Raw genomic sequence first — 16,956 nt, 5'->3', positions numbered from 1 at the left:
CATTCACCTGTCTCCTCCTCCTCCTACATTTCCTCTCTATCTCATCCCTCCACGCTTCCCCCTCTCTCTCTGTCACCCATTCACCTGTCTCTTCATCTCTGTCACCCATTCACCTGTCTCTTCATCTCTGTCACCCATTCACCTGTCTCCTCCTCCTCCTACATTTCCTCTCTATCTCATCCCTCCACGCTTCCCCCTCTCTCTGTCACCCATTCACCTGTCTCTTCATCTCTGTCACCCATTCACCTGTCTCTTCATCTCTGTCACCCATTCACCTGTCTCCTCCTCCTCCTACATTTCCTCTCTATCTCATCCCTCCACGCTTCCCTCTCCCTCTCTCTGTCACCCATTCACCTGTCTCTTCATCTCTGTCACCCATTCACCTGTCTCCTCCTCCTCCTACATTTCCTCTCTATCTCATCCCTCCACGCTTCCCTCTCCCTCTCTCTGTCACCCATTCACCTGTCTCTTCATCTCTGTCACCCATTCACCTGTCTCCTCCTCCTCCTACATTTCCTCTCTATCTCATCCCTCCACGCTTCCCCCTCTCTCTGTCACCCATTCACCTGTTTCTTCAATATTTCCTCCCTCCGTCCTATACCCCCTACCCTTCTTTATTCAATTCTAGAATATAATTTCTAGATGATTTAGTTTGGTTTGTTATCTATTTGTTGTGGAGATCTGATAGTAGAAATGACACTCTTTACTACATTTTGCCATGGCGAAAGATTTATCGTGGCCTATCAGGTATATGTACTGTATGCCTTAAAGACTGTGTGTGTGGCTGCAAGCTAGAGAGAGTGAGTATCTGTTTGTGTATTTGTGTATTTGCAGATGTAGGATCTTAATTTGAGAAAAATGTCCCGCAGCTACATAAAATGTGAATTATAATGTGGATTATATATATATTTTTTTAAATCAAATTGGAAATGACTTTAAGCGTTTTTAAAACTCAAACACACTACATTTGTACAATAGAATGTATTATTAATGAGAAAAACATCTTAATATTGACTTTCATATTTGCGTCATTTATGTGCAAAGTTGGCTGGATGTCCTTTGGGTGGTGGACCATTCATGATACACACGGGAAACTGTTGAGCGCGACAAACTCTGACATAAATAAGGGATTCATAGCTTTCACCTGGATTCACCTGGTCAGTCTATCTCATGGAAACAACAGGTGTTTTTAATGTATTCCAGCACCTAACAACATTTTTAAAAATCCCCACAATCCCTTTCCCAAACAACCTCTAACATGCTTCTTCCAGCCAGATATGAGCTAGTGATGGATTTGTGTGGCAGTAAAATGTGTGTGTGTGTGTATGTGTGTGTGTGTGTGTGTGTGTGTGTGTGTGTGTGTGTGTGTGTGTGTGTGTGTGTGTGTGTGTGTGTGTGTACCTCTATGTCAGGTCTGGCCAGCAGCAGTGAGAAGTTGATGCTGTCCTCTCTGGTCAAAATGGCCACCGCCTCTTCTCTGTTCTGGATTTCAATACCATTTATCTAGTGGGAAACAGGAAGACATTATAGACTGTTCTGGATGTCAATACCATTTATCTAGTGGGAAACAGGAAGTCATTATAGACTGTTCTGGATGTCAATACCATTTATCTAGTTGGAAACAGGAAGTCATTATAGACTGTTCTGGATGTCAATACCATTTATCTAGTTGGAAACAGGAAGTCATTATAGACTGTTCTGGATGTCAATACCATTTATCTAGTTGGAAACAGGAAGTCATTATAGACTGTTCTGGATGTCAATACCATTTATCTAGTGGGAAACAGGAAGTCATTATAGACTGTTCTGGATGTCAATACCATTTATCTAGTTGGAAACAGGAAGACATTATAGACTGTTCTGGATGTCAATACCATTTATCTAGTGGGAAACAGGAAGTCATTATAGACTGTTCTGGATGTCAATACCATTTATCTAGTGGGAAACAGGAAGACATTCTAGACTGTTCTGGATGTCAATACCATTTATCTAGTGGGAAACAGGAAGACATTATAGACTGTTCTGGATGTCAATACCATTTATCTAGTTGGAAACAGGAAGTCATTATAGACTGTTCTGGATGTCAATACCATTTATCTACTGGGGTACCAGTACTGAGTCAATGATAACACGGCTATATACCTGGAGTACCAGTACTGAGTCAATGTGGAGGGGTATGAGGTAATAACATGGCTATATACACAGGGTACCAGTACTGATTAAATGTGCAGGGGTACGAGGTAATAATATGGCTATATACCTGGGGTACCAGTACTGAGTCAATGATAACATGGCTATATACCTGGGTACCAGTACTGAGTCAATGATAACATGGCTATATACCTGGGTACCAGTATTGAGTCAACGATAACATGGCTATATACCTGGGTACCAGTACTGAGTCAATGATAACATGGCTATATACCTGGGTACCAGTATTGAGTCAACGATAACATGGCTATATACCTGGGTACCAGTATTGAGTCAACGATAACATGGCTATATACCTGGGTTACAAGTACTGAGTCAATGTGCAGGGGTACGAGGTAATAACTTGGCTACATACCTGGGGTACCAGTACTGAGTCTATATGCAGGGGTACAAGGTAATAACATGGCTATATACCTAGGCTACCAGTACTGAGTCAGTGTGCAGGGGTACGAGGTAATTGAGGTAGATATGTACATATGCACTATAATACAAAAGTATGTGGACACCCCTTGAAATTAGTGGATTTTGCTATTTCAGCCACATCTGTTGCTGACATTTGTATAAAATCCAGGACACAGATATGCAATCTCCATAGACAAACATTGGCAGTAGAATGAACTGTACTGAAGAGCTCAGTGACTTTCAATGTGGCACCGTCACAGGATGCCACCTTTCCAACAAGTCAGTTCATCACATTTCTGCCCTGCAAGAGCTGCCCCTGGTCAACAGTAAGTGCTGTTATTGGTGGGGCCTCCCGGGTGGCGCAGGGGTCTAAGGCACTGCATCACAGTGCTAGCTGTGTCACCAGAGACTCTGGGTTTGAGCCCAGGCTCTGTCGCATCCGGCCGTGACCGGGAGGCCCATGGGGTGGCGCACAATTGGCCCAGCGTCGTCCGGGTTATGGAGGGTTTGGCCGGCAGGGATATCCTTGTCTCATCGCGCACTAGCGACTCCTGTGGCAGGCCGGGCGCAGTGCACACTGGCCAGGTCGCCAGGTGTACGGTGTTTCCTCCGACACGTTGGTGCGGCTGGCTTCCGGGTTGGATGTGCATTGTGTTAGGAAGCAGTGCGGCTAGGTGGGGTTGTGTTTCGGAGGACGCATGGCTCTCGACCTTCGCCTCTCCCGAGTCCGTACGGGAGTTGCAGCGATGAGACAAGACTGTAACTACCAATTGGAAAACACGGAATTGGGGAGAAAAAAGGAGTAAAAATATGTATATACTGTATATATATATATATATATAAAATATACAACATGTGCTGTTATTGTTAAGTGGAAACATCTAGGAGCAACAACGGCTCAGCCGCAAGGTGGTAGGCCACACAAGCTCACAGAACGGGACCGCCAAGTGCTAAAGCACGTGGTGCGTAAAAATCGTGTGTCCTCGTTTGCAACACTCACTACTGAGTTCAAAACTACCCCTGGAAGCAAGGACAGCACAAGAACTGTTCATCAGGAGCTTCATGAAATGGGTTTCCATGGCCGAGCAGCCACACACAAGCTTAAGATCACCGTGCAATGCCAAGCACCAGCTGGAGTGGTGTAAATCCTGCCACTACTGGACTCTGGAATAGTAGAAACATGTTCTCTGGAGTGATGAATCACACTTCGGTTTGGAGGATGCCAGGAGAACTGAAGTCTAACAAAACAGCATCCACAATCTTTTCATCATCAGTTTCTCTCAGCCAATCATCAGTCATTTTTGTAAGTGCTGTGCTTGTTGAATGTCCTTCTCTATAAGAGTGCTGAAAGTCTGTTGTCAATTTGTTCACAGTAAAATAGCATTGTATCTGGTCAAACACAATTTTTCCAAAAGTTTACTAAGGTTTGAACCAGTAATTGGGGCTTTATTATTCTTGAGTAGCGAAATGACTTTTGCTTCCCTCCAGGTCTGAGGGCACACACTTTCTAGTAGGCTTGTTTTGAAGATATGTCAAATAGGTGTGGGAATATCGTCCTCTTTCATCCTCAGTCATTTTCCATCCAAGTTGTCAGACCCCGGTGGTTTGTCCTTGTTCATAGACAACAATATTTTTTCACCTCTTCCACACTCACTTTATGGAATTCAAAATTGCAATGCTTGTCTTTCATCATTTGGTCAGATATACTTGGATGTGTAGTGTCAGCGTTTGTGGCTGGCATTTCATGCTTAAAGTTTCCTAATCCTGCCAATTGAAAGATCATTAAAGTAATTGGCAATATCAGTGGGTTTGTGATGAATAAGCCCTCTAATTCAGAAAAGGATGGAGCCGAGTTTGCCTTTATGCCCCACATTCAACTCAAGGTATTGCAAATATTTTTTACTATCATTTTTTGTATAATTTATTTTTGTTTCATAGGATAGTTTCTTCTTTTTATTTGGCTTAGTCAGATGATTTCTCCTTTCTCTTGCAGTACGTTTGCCAATCGGTTGTGCAGCCAGATGTCTCGTCTAATCCGCCGTTCAACCATTATTACACGCACCTGGCATCAATCATTACTCGCACCTGGCATCAATCATTACTCGCACCTGGCATCAATCATTACTCGCACCTGGCATCAATCATTACTCGCACCTGCTCCTCATGATGAGGCACACCTGGATTCCATTTCCTCTCTCATTACCTCCCCTATACAGTATCTACCACTCTCTTAGGTTTATTCCCTAGGCAGTATTGAGGTTGTTTCATGTCCGTACGCTACTCTTGTTTCGGTCCATGTTTCGTTTATTATTAAACTCACACCCTGCACTTGCTTCCTGACTCCAAGCATCTACGTTACACCAGACTTATTTGTTATTTCTTTAGTCTCATCCCTCTCAATTTTACAATTCCTCATCGATCCACAGGGATTAAACCGTTTTTTTCTTAACCTTAAAACCTCTTAAGGATTAGCCCCCTTTTAAAAAAAGAATTCGCATAAAATGACATGCCCAAATCTAACTGCCTGTAGCTCAGGCCCTGAAGCAAGGATATATCATGACACGAGGTGAGACCCAGATGCAGACACATGAGACAGATGGTTGGAGTCTTACAATGTTTATTCCAAAAGGAATAGGGAAGAGAATACTCGTGGACAGGCAAAAAGGTCAAAACCAGATCGGAGTCCAGGACAGAATGGTCAGGCAGGTGGGGACAAAGTCCAGAAACAGGTGGGAAATGTGGGAAAAGTCAAGGGATATGAATACTTTCCGGATGCTCTGTATATAAATACATGAAGTAAATATGAATAAAGGGACCAATGACTAGGTACAGCAGTCTCTAAGGACAAATCAAATCACATTTTATTGGTCACATATATACATGGTTAGCAGATGTTAATGCGAGTGTAGTGAAATGCTTGTGCTTCTAGTTCCGACCGTGCAGTAATATCTAACAATGTAATCTAACAATTTCACAACAACTACCTCATACACACAAGTGCAAAGGAATGAATAAGAATGTGTACATATAAATACATGGATGAGTGATGGCTGTGCGACATAGACAAGATGCAGTAGATGGTATAGAGTACAGTATATACATACGAGATGAGTAATGTAGGGTATGTAAACATTATATAAAGTGATATTGTTTAAAGTGGCTAGTGATACATTTATTACATCCAATGGTGGTTGATGTCCTTGATGATCTTTTTAGCCTTCCTGTGACATCGGGTGGTGTAGGTGTCCTGGAGGGCAGGTAGTTTGCCCCCGGTGATGCGTTGTGCAGACCTCACTACCCTCTGGAGAGCCTTACGGTTGTGGGTGGAGCAGTTGCCGTACCAGGCGGATGTTCTTGATTGTGCATCTGTAAAGGGTTGTGAGTGTTTTCGGTGACAAGACAAATTGCTTGAGTGTGAGGTTGTTTTCCTGACATCACACTCCGAGGGCCCTCACCTTTTCCCTGTAGGCTGTCTTGATGATTGAGTTGGAGGCGTGCATGGCCACGCAGTCATGGCTGAACAGGGAGTACAGGAGAGGGCTGAGAATGCACCCTTGTGGGGCCCCAGTGTTGAGGATCAGCGGGGTGGAGATTTTGTTTCCTACCCTCACCACCTGGGGGCGGCCCATGATGACGGAAGTGAGTGCTATGGGGCAATAGTCGTTTAGCTCAGTTGCCTTGGCTTTGTTGGGAACAGGAGCAATGGTGGCCCTCTTGAAGCATGTGGGAACAGTAGACTGGGATAAGGATTGATTGAATATGTCCGTAAACACACCAGCCAGCTGGTCTGCTTCTGCTCTGAGGACGCGGCTGGGGATGCCGTCTGGGCCGGTAGCCTTGCGAGTGTTAACACATTTAAATATTTTACTCACGTTGGCTGAGGTGGAGGAGAACCTGCAGGTTTTGGTAGCGGGCCGTGTGAGTGGCACTGTATTGTCCTCAAAGCGAGCAAAGAAGTTTTTTAGTTTGTCTGGGAGCAAGACGTCGGTGTCCACGACGGGGCTGGTTTTCTTTTTGCAGTCCGTGATTGCCTGTAGACCCTGCCACATACGTCTCATGTCTGAGCCGTTGAATTGCGATTCTACTTTGTCTCTATACTGACGCTAAGCTTGTTTAATTGCCTTGTGGAGGGAATAGATACACTGTTTGTATTCAGTCATGTTTCCAGTCGCCTTTTAGTGATGAAAAGCAATGGTTCGCACTTTCAGGTTTGTGCGAATGCTGCCATCAATCCACGGTTTTTGGAAGGTTTTAATAGTCACCGTGGGTACATCATCACCGATGCACTTGCTAATAAACTCGCTCACCGAATCAGCGTATTCATCAATGTTGTTGTCTGAGGCTATCCAGAAATATCCCAGTCCACGTGATCGAAGTAATCTTCGAGTGTGGAATCAGATTGGTCGGACCAGCGTTGAACAGACCTGAGCATGGGCGTTTCCTGTTTTAGTTTCTGTCTATAGGCTGGAGGCAACAAAATGGAGTCATGGTCATATTTCCAGAGAGGAGGGCGAGGGAGGGGCTTTGTATGCGTCACAGAACTTTGAGTAGCAGTGTTCCAGAATGCTGCCAGCTCGGGTCGCGCATTCGATATGCTGAAAAGATTTAGGAAGTCTTGTTTTCAGATTAGCCTTGTTAAAATCCCCAGCTACAATAAATGCAGCCTCAGGATATGTGGTTTCCAGTTTACAAAGAATCCAATGAAGTTCTTTCAGGGCCGTCGAGGTGTCTGCTTGGGGGGGATATACACGGCTGTGATTATGATCAAAGAGAATTATCTTGGTAGATAATGCGGTCATGACTCGTTAATCATAAGGCATACACCCCTGCCCTTCTTCTTACCAGAAAGATGCTTGTTTCTGTTCGGCGCGATGCGTGAAGAAACCAGCTGGCTGTCCCGACTCCGATAGCGTAGCTCGAGTGAGCCATGTTTCCGTGAAACAAAGAACGTTACAGTCTCTGATGTCTCTCTGGAAGGCTACGCTTGTAGGATTTCGTCTACCTTGTCAAGAGACTGGACATTGGCGAGTAGTATGCTCGAGAGCGGGTAGAGTACCGGGTGGTTTGGAACAAGAAACCAACATCAGTAACCATGGTGATATGGAGCAGTGATTGGCCATTATTTTCAACTCCCTGACAGGCAGCTCACAGAGACTTTTATCATGTTGAGTAAAAGTTGCGTCATCCTTCGTTCCTTCTCTATTTTTAGGCAGAACTGTCCGCCTGTCACTGGGGCGCCTGTCACTGGGGCACTCTCTCACCACCCAGTAACAGTACAGAAAGTGGCTAAAGCTCTACTAGAGATTGGAAGTGAAGTGAATTGGCCTACTTTGTCGGGTGTGTGTGTGTGTTGGCCTACCTGCAGAATTCTGTCTCCCTCACGAATACGTCCGTTCTTTGCTGCTATACTGTTGGGATTGACCTGAAGAGAAGAGATGAGTTATGGGCCAATGTAGTACACTAGTGTCAAGGATTAGTACCAGATCTTTGTTTTTCTATATTTTAATTGGTCTTGGTCTCAACACGGTCTTAGTCGTGGTCTCAACATGGTCTTGGTCTCAACATGGTCTTGGTCTCAAAATGGTCTTGGTCGTGGTCTCAACATGGTTTTAACATGGTCTTGGTCTCAACATGGTCTTGGTCTTGGTCTAATCATGGTCTTGGTCTCAACATGGTCTTGGACTCAACATGGTCTTGGTCTCAACATGGTCTTGGTCTCAACATGGTCTTGGTCTCATCATGGTCTTGGTCTCAACATGGTATTGGTCTTAACATGTTATTGGTCTTAACATGGTCTTGGTCTCAACACGGTCTTGGTCTTAACATGGTCTTGGTCTCATCATGGTCTCAACATGGTCTTGGTCTCAACATGTTCTTGGTCTTAACATGGTCTTGGTCTCATCATGGTCTTAACATGGTCTTGGTCTCATCATGGTCTTAACATGGTCTTGGTCTTAACATGGTCTTGGTCCCAACATGGTCTTTGTCTCAACATGGTCTTCATACACTGGGTCTTTAAAGGTCTCTAATCTCTGGTTAATACATATGCTGCTGGCCTTTTTTCTCACCTCTCCTACATATATTCCCAGGTCCTCCTCATCATCTGTACAGTAACACACTGTCAACCCCAGCTTGTCCTGTTGACTGGACTTATACAGCTCCACCTCCTATAGAGAAGGAGGGAGAGAGAGACAGGAAGAGAGGAAAAGGAGTGAGAAAGAGATAGAGAGAAGAGAAGATTAGAGAGAGATGAAGGAAAAGATGGAAAAGGAGAGGGGGAGAAAATAGGAGAGAGAGTAAGAGAGAGAAGGAGGGACAGAGAGAGAGAAGGAGGGAGAGAGAGAGAAGAGAAAGGAGAGAGAGAGAGAAGGAGGGAGAGAGAGAGAGAGAGAGAGAAGGAGGGAGAGAGAGAGAGAGAGAGAGAGAGAGAGAGAGGAGAGAAGAGAAGAGAAAGGAGAGAGAGAGAGAGGGAGAGAGAGAGAGAGGAGGTAGAGAGAGAGAGAGGAGGGAGAGAGAGTAAGAGAGGAGGGAGAGAGAGTACGAAAGAGAAGGAGGGGGATGGAGCGTATGAGAGAGAAGGGGGAGAAAGAGAGAGAGTAAGAGAGGAGGGAGAGAGAGAGTAAGAGAGAGAATAAGGGAGAGAGAGAGTATGAGCGAGAAGGGGAGAGAGAGAGAGAGCAAGAGAGAAAAAAGGGAGAGAGAGGGAGAGCAAGAGAGAAAAAAGGGAGAGAGAGGGAGAGAGTAAGAGAGAGGAGGGAGAGAGAGAGAGAGAGAGGGAGGGAGAGAGTAATAGAGAGGAGGGAGGAAGAGGGAGGGAGAGAGCAACAAAAAAAACATTTGTTTGCGATTCTCACAAATGACTGCAAGTGTCATACTGTGCTGTACACCCTAGAGTACAAAGACCAATGTTGCTGAAAAACAGAAATTCGGCCAACATTCATCTTAATAAGCATTCTTCACAAACTGCCATAGTTTTCTAGCTCTCGGTGCAACGAGCCTACTGAATCTAAAATATCAGTCATTTCCATTTCATTGGATTTCAGCCCATTTGGATCAATTCCATTTCATTTGCATTCATGCCCTAACAAAAAATACAGATACTGTATCTGCCGGTTCCATTACAAATTCTATTGCGCTTCTCTTGGTGTTTCCAGCTAATTTGTAAGTGAGAGTCAGATGGAGGAGGCAGCCAGCCTCTTGACACATTACACTGCACCTATTCAGTGTACAATCTTTGTATTTTATGTGTTGTTGTTGACTAAATCAAGTGGCAGAGCAGAGATTTAATCAATGAAGGCTGTGAGTTCACACAGTCTTATTGGAAGGAGTAGGACCTTGTATTATAGTAAGCTGCCCTATGGGTGTTTCACAACCGGCCTTGGATTGGGAGTCCCATAGGGCGGCGCAAAATTGGCCCAGCGTTATCCGGGTTAGGGTTTGGCCCGGGGTAGGCCGTCATTGTAAAATAAGAATTTGTTCTTAACCGACTTGCCTAGTTAAATAAAGAATAATAAACTAAATTAAAATAGTACTTTAGAATGCGATACATTTTAAAGGGATACTTCAAGAGTTTTGGCAATGAAGTCCTTTATCTACTTCCTTAAAGAGTCAGATGAACTTGTGGACGCCATTTTTATGTCTCTGCATGCGGTTTGAAGAAAAATGCTAAGCAGCGTTAGCGCAATTGATTATTAGCGTTAATGCAATGCCTTGATGTTTCATGGGAACAGCTAGCATGCTAGTTGTTCCTGTAGACTTCCAGTCAATGCGCTAACACCAATTAGCAGAAACTACCTCTGACTTCCGTCATAGAGACGTAAAAATGGTTATCCACGAATTAATCTGACTCTGGAGAAGTAGATGGAGAGCAGTGCCAAAATTTCTTTACAGTGGAGGTCCACACCTCGAGGTCTGGAGATCAGTACTGGGTGTGCAGGCTTTCATTCAAGCCCTGCAGTAAACACACTTGATTCAGCTAATTATGATCCAGAGTGGTCCTAATCGTGATCGTTGATTATATGGGCCAGGTGTGTTAGTGATAGGCAGGGACGGAAATTAAGCTGTTTCGTTACAATGGCTTCTCCATCTGTAGTCTTCTTTATGAACAGCATAAGATAACTGCTTCTGTTACATCTAGAGCATGATCGTAAAAAGCTAGAGCATGATCGTGAGAAGCTAGAGCACGACCGTGAGAAGCTAGAGCACGATCGTGAGAAGCTAGAGCACGATCGTGAGAAGCTAGAGCACGATGGTGAGAAGCTAGAGCACGACCGTGAGAAGCTAGAGCACGATCGTGAGAAGTATGAAAAATAATTGTCATTTAAACAGGATATGGTTGAAATCAAGTTGCAACAAGAGCGGATAGAGTTTGGTTAGAGAAGGAATGTTCTCAGGGGAGAGTTTGCTCTGGGAAGGTGACCCAGATTTACCTAGGGGTCGCTCCTCTTTCGGTCGTGTCCCGGACACATTTGATATTTTTGGAAACGTACGGTTGTTGGCAAAATTTAATGAGAAGGACCCGGAGACATTATTTTCGTTGGAGCTTGATACTGACGCGTTCTCTCGTGTACCCTGTTCCTGAATGTCTACATGAATGTCTGAATGTCTGAATCGCTCCTGTCTGTTCCCGTCTGGTTTCGTTTTCTTCTTTCCTCTTAAAAGTTACTTCCATTCCCTTGCGCAAACATTGCTGAGGTCTGGGGAGGACGAGTTTGGCTGGGGCAAGTGGAAGTGTGAACACGTACCCCCCTCATAAATTTGGGACGCAGAATGGGTCGATTTGGGACGCAGACTGGGTCGATTTGGGACGCAGGCTGGGTCGATTTGGGACGCAGAATGGGTCGATTTGGGACGCAGGCTGGGTCGATTTGGGACGCAGGCTGGGTCGATTTGGGACGCAGGCTGGGTCGATTTGGGACGCAGACTGGGCCGATTTGGGACGCAGCCTGGGTCGATTTGGAACGCAGGCTGGGTCGATTTGGGACGCAGGCTGGGTCGATTTGGGACGCAGGCTGGGTCGATTTGGGACGCAGGCTGGGTCGATTTGGGACGCAGGCTGGGTCGATTTGGGACGCAGGCTGGGTCGATTTGGGACGCAGACTGGGTCGATTTGGGACGCAGGCTGGTTTGATTTGGGACGCAGGCTGGTTCGATTTGGGACGCAGGCTGGGTCGATTTGGGACGCAGGCTGGGTCGATTTGGGACGCAGACTGGGTCGATTTGTTTGTGTGATTGGTGTTGGTGTGACAACTTAGGCAGCCTGCTTTGCCACCTTAGTTGTGGGTAGTTCTCTGTGTACGTGGCCTGTATAGCCCTAGTCAGCTTCACGTTCGTTTTTGTTGTTTCTTGTTTTGTTGGCGACATTTATAATATAGAGAAATGTACGCTCACCACGCTGCACCTTGGTTCATACGACGATCGTGACACAGAGTACAGTTTTACATACTGTAGGTTTATCTAAACAGTAGAGTTTCAATTAGGTTTATCTAAACAGTAGAGTTTCAATTAGGTTTATCTAAACAGTAGAGTTTCAATTAGGTTTATCTAAATGGTAAAGTTGTAAAAAGTTAAATCGAAATCTAAACAGTAGCGTTTTATTTAGGTTTATCTAAACAGTAGAGTTTCATTTAGGTTTATCTAAACAGTAGAGTTTCATTTAGGTTTATCTAAACAGTAGAGTTTCATTTAGGTTTATCTAAACAGTAGAGTTGTATATAGTTAAATCTAAATCTAAACAGTAGAGTTTTATATAGTTATATGAACGGTAGAGTTGTATATATTTAAATCTAAACGGTAGAGAGGTATATAGGCTAATCTAAACGGTAGAATTTGATATAGCTACAGTATATCTCATACCTCGTACTCCAGTTCCTCTTGTCGGTCCACTTCGTGGTGAGCTATGTCAAAGTAGTCGTTGGGATCGTTGTACTCGTGATCGTAGGTACATCTGTGGAGAGACAGAGTGAAGTAATGGTATTAAAGGGCTCTGAATACTACAAGGACAATTATACTCTGTACACTACTATTGTTAGTACTGTACAAGGATAATTATACTCTGTACACTACTATTGTTAGCACTGTAGGTTAGACTCTAGTCAATGCACTGTATTCTCAGAAAAGATGCTGTAAGTTAGGGTTTGTTTAACTGTTCAGCTCGCGGTGTCCCTTCTGAGGGGAATTCCGTTGGGGTCTCAACTTGTTGATGGTAAGAATAGTCAAATAAACAAAGGTGTAATTTTTATTTTTTATTTGGTTGTGCATTAGTAGTTTCCTCTTTTGATGTCAGTCACTGAAAGTCACTCAATTTACATCAGCTAACAACTTATAGATTGGTTTAAGTTGGTTTAGCCAGCTAGCTAATCATGGTCAAATGACTGATTATGGAGATACCGGATGTGGGTATGGAGACCTGCGAGCCCATAGCGGCCCCTCATGATAAGTTCACTTTTTTTTGTGACACCCATCCCCATCAATGTTGCCCATCCCTGTTCTAAGTGGACAGCTGGAGAAACAGAAATAATGGCGTAACTGGTCACTAAACGCTACCTATGTTCAGATAACAGGATGTACGTTTTATGTTCAAAAACGTATTAGATGGGATCCAACCGAGCAAAATCTGGATCGCATCATGAGTAATTGTTTTTGGATTCAAGATGATTGATTACAGACAGACAGACAGACAGACAGACAGACAGACAGACAGACAGACAGACAGACAGACAGACAGACAGACAGACAGACAGACAGACAGACAGACAGACAGACAGACAGACAGACAGTATTTCATTTGTCCTATGGTTGTACGGACATATTCTCAGACAAGACGATACGGTTGCAGGCATGTACTTCATTCAGTACATAAATCTGAGGTACTACAAATGTACTTACAACTCATTCAGTACATAAAGCTGAGGTACTTACATCTCATTCAGTACATAAAGCTGAAGTACTTACAACTCATTCAGTACATAAAGCTGAGGTACTTACATCTCATTCAGTACATAAAGCTGAAGTACTTACAACTCATTCAGTGCATAAAGCTGAAGTACTTACAACTCATTCAGTACATAAAGCTGAGGTACTTACATCTCATTCAGTACATAAAGCTGAAGTACTTACATCTCATTCAATACATAAAGCTGAGGTACTTACATCTCATTCAGTACATAAAGCTGAGGTACTTACATCTCATTCAGTACATAAAGCTGAGGTACTTACATCTCATTCAGTACATTTAGCTGAGGTACTTACATCTCATTCAGTACATTTAGCTGAGGTACTTACATCTCATTCAGTACATAAAGCTGAGGTACTTACATCTCATTCAGTACATAAAGCTGAGGTACTTACATCTCATTCAGTACATTTAGCTGAGGTACTTACATCTCATTCAGTACATTTAGCTGAGGTACTTACATCTCATTCAGTACATAAAGCTGAGGTACTTACATCTCATTCAGTACATAAAGCTGAGGTACTTACATCTCATTCAGTACATAAAGCTGAGGTACTTACATCTCATTCAGTACATTTAGCTGAGGTACTTACATCTCATTCAGTACATTTAGCTGAGGTACTTACATCTCATTCAGTACATAAAGCTGAGGTACTTACATCTCATTCAGTACATAAAGCTGAGGTACTTACATCTCATTCAGTACATAAAGCTGAGGTACTTACATCTCATTCAGTACATAAAGCTGAGGTACTACACATGTACTTACAACTCATTCAGTAGATAAGGGTCCATGAGGTGAGGCAGTGGAGGAGAGGGTGGTGGTTGCGTGGGTGAGGAGCCGCCATGGGGTTGGTGGTGGGTTGACCTCCCCACGGTCAGAATATTCTGGAAGCTAATGTCAGTCTGAGTGCAGTTATCCACACAGTCTGGGATGGACACCAGCCCCATGGTGCCTACATTACCCAGGGTACCCCCTGGCCCCAAGGTGCCACCATTACTCCGGTAGCCTCTACATCCCACCACCTGCAGCAGCAAAGGACCCTGGGAGTTGGAGTTTGGAGTATTTCTCTCCTGGGGCAGCTGAGATGGTCTCCTTCCTTTGACCTGGAGAGACAGGGGGACGACGACAAAGTATTAAAACATGCCAATCTGAGCATAAGGAATTTAATCGCTCCCAGTATAAAAAAACTATTCACCAGTGAATTGAAACAGTGCACAGACACACCCCATGTATGTCTAGAACCAATGGTTCCCCTGCGGCTCACATGTTATTTTGCCGGGAACCATAAGCAACGTCTGTGGTCCCTAAAGCCAAGAGCAGTGTCTACGGTCCCTAAAGCCATGAGCAGTATCTACGGTCCCTAAAGCCATGAGCAGTGTCTACGGTCCCTAAAGCCATGAGCAGTGTCTACGGTCCCTAAAGCCATGAGCAGTGTCTACGGTCCCTAAAGCCATGAGCAGTGTCTACGGTTTCTAAAGCCATGAGCAGTGTCTACGGTCCCTAAAGCCATGAGCAGTGTCTACGGTCCCTAAAGCCATGAGCAGTGTCTACGGTCCCTAAAGCCATGAGCAGTGTCTACGGACCCTAAAGCCATGAGCAGTGTCTACGGTCCCTAAAGCCATGAGCAGTGTCTACGGTCTCTAAAGCCATGAGCAGTGTCTACGGTCCCTAAAGCCATGAGCAGTGTCTACGGTTTCTAAAGCCAAGAGCAGTGTCTACGGTCCCTAAAGCCATGAGCAGTGTCTACGGTCCCTAAAGCCATGAGCAGTGTCTACGGTCCCTAAAGCCATGAGCAGTGTCTACGGTCCCTAAAGCCATGAGCAGTGTCTACGGTCCCTAAAGCCATGAGCAGTGTCTACGGTCCCTAAAGCCATGAGCAGTGTCTACGGTCCCTGAAGCCATGAGCAGTGTCTACGGTCCCTAAAGCCATGAGCAGTGTCTACGGTCCCTAAAGCCATGAGCAGTGTCTATGGTCTCTAAAGCCATAAGCAGTGTCTACGGTCCCTAAAGCCATGAGCAGTGTCTACGGTCTCTAAAGCCATGAGCAGTGTCTACGGTCCCTAAAGCCATGAGCAGTGTCTATGGTCCCTAAGCCATGAGCAGTGTCTGTGGTCCCTAAGCCATGAGCAGTGTCTACGGTCCCTAAAGCCATGAGCAGTGTCTACGGTCCCTGAAGCCATGAGCAGTGTCTACGGTCCCTAAAGCCATGAGCAGTGTCTACGGTCCCTAAAGCCATGAGCAGTGTCTATGGTCCCTAAGCCATGAGCAGTGTCTACGGTCCCTAAAGCCATGAGCAGTGTCTACGGTCCCTAAAGCCATGAGAAGTGTCTACGGTCTCTAAAGCAGGAACTTTAAATGGTACTAATTCAGAGTGTTAAACAGCACTGCAGCAGAAAGAGGACACCTACAGTGGGGCAAAAAAGTATTTAGTCAGCCACCAATTGTGCAAGTTCTCCCACTTAAAAAGATGAGAGGCCTGTCATTTTCATCATAGGTACACTTCAACTATGACAGACAAAATGAAAAAAATGAGGATTTTTAATGAATTTATTTGCAAAATATGGTGGAAAATAAGTATTTGGTCAATAACAAGTTTCTCAATACTTTGTTATATACCCTTTGTTGGCAATGACAGAGGTCAAAAGTCTTCACAAGGTTTTCACACACTGTTGCTGGTATTTTGTCCCATTCCTCCATGCAGATCTCCTCTAGAGCAGTGATGTTTTGGGACATTTGCTGGGCAACACGGACTTTCAACTCCCTCCAAAGATTTTCTATGGGGTTGAGATCTGGAGACTGGCTAGGCCACTCCAGGACCTTGAAATGCTTCTTACAAAGCCACTCCTTTGCCCGGGCGGTGTGTTTGGGATCATTGTCATGCTGAAAGACCCAGCCACGTTTCATCTTCAATGCACTTGCTGATGGGAGGAGGTTTTCACTCAAAATCTCACGATACATGGCCCCATTCATTCTTTCCTTTACACGGATCAGTCGTCCTGGTCCCTTTGAAGAAAAACAGCCCCAAAGCATGATGTTTCCACCCCCATGCTTCACAGTAGGTATGGTGTTCTTTGGATGCAACTTAGCATTCTTTGTCCTCCAAACACGACGAGGTGAGTTTTTACCAGAAAGTTATATTTTGGTTTCATCTGACCATATGACATTCTCCCAATCTTCTTCTGGATCATCCAAATGCTCTCTAGCAAACTTCAGATGGGCCTGGACATGTACTGGCTTAAGCAGGGGGACTCGTCTGGCACTGCAGGATTTGAGTCCCTGGCGGTGTAGTGTGTTACTGATGGTAGGCTTTGTTACTTTGGTCTCAGCTCTCTGCAGGTCATTCACTAGGTCCCCCCGTGTGGTTCTGGGATTTTTGCTCACCGTT

At 44.6% G+C, this 16,956-nt stretch overlaps 1 protein-coding gene across 1 annotated transcript in view; it reads right to left on the bottom strand.

The window, feature by feature from the left end:
* LOC115122277 (PDZ domain-containing protein 4-like) overlaps positions 1 to 16,956 on the bottom strand; it is a 55,070-nt gene that overhangs the window by 18,131 nt on the left and 19,983 nt on the right. The window contains exons 3-7 of the mRNA XM_065020972.1: positions 14,337 to 14,674; positions 12,469 to 12,559; positions 8,682 to 8,780; positions 7,973 to 8,035; positions 1,402 to 1,503 (exon numbers count right to left, since the gene is read on the bottom strand). Of these exons, the coding sequence (XP_064877044.1) occupies positions 1,402 to 1,503; positions 7,973 to 8,035; positions 8,682 to 8,780; positions 12,469 to 12,559; positions 14,337 to 14,674 (693 nt within the window). The remainder of the gene's footprint in view (positions 1 to 1,401; positions 1,504 to 7,972; positions 8,036 to 8,681; positions 8,781 to 12,468; positions 12,560 to 14,336; positions 14,675 to 16,956) is intronic.

This window comes from Oncorhynchus nerka, linkage group LG7 (genome assembly GCF_034236695.1).
Source record: "Oncorhynchus nerka isolate Pitt River linkage group LG7, Oner_Uvic_2.0, whole genome shotgun sequence".
In the NCBI taxonomy this organism is placed as follows: domain Eukaryota; kingdom Metazoa; phylum Chordata; class Actinopteri; order Salmoniformes; family Salmonidae; genus Oncorhynchus; species Oncorhynchus nerka.
Note: the sequence above shows the minus strand (reverse complement) of the source record. Positions and strands in the feature narration are given on the sequence as shown.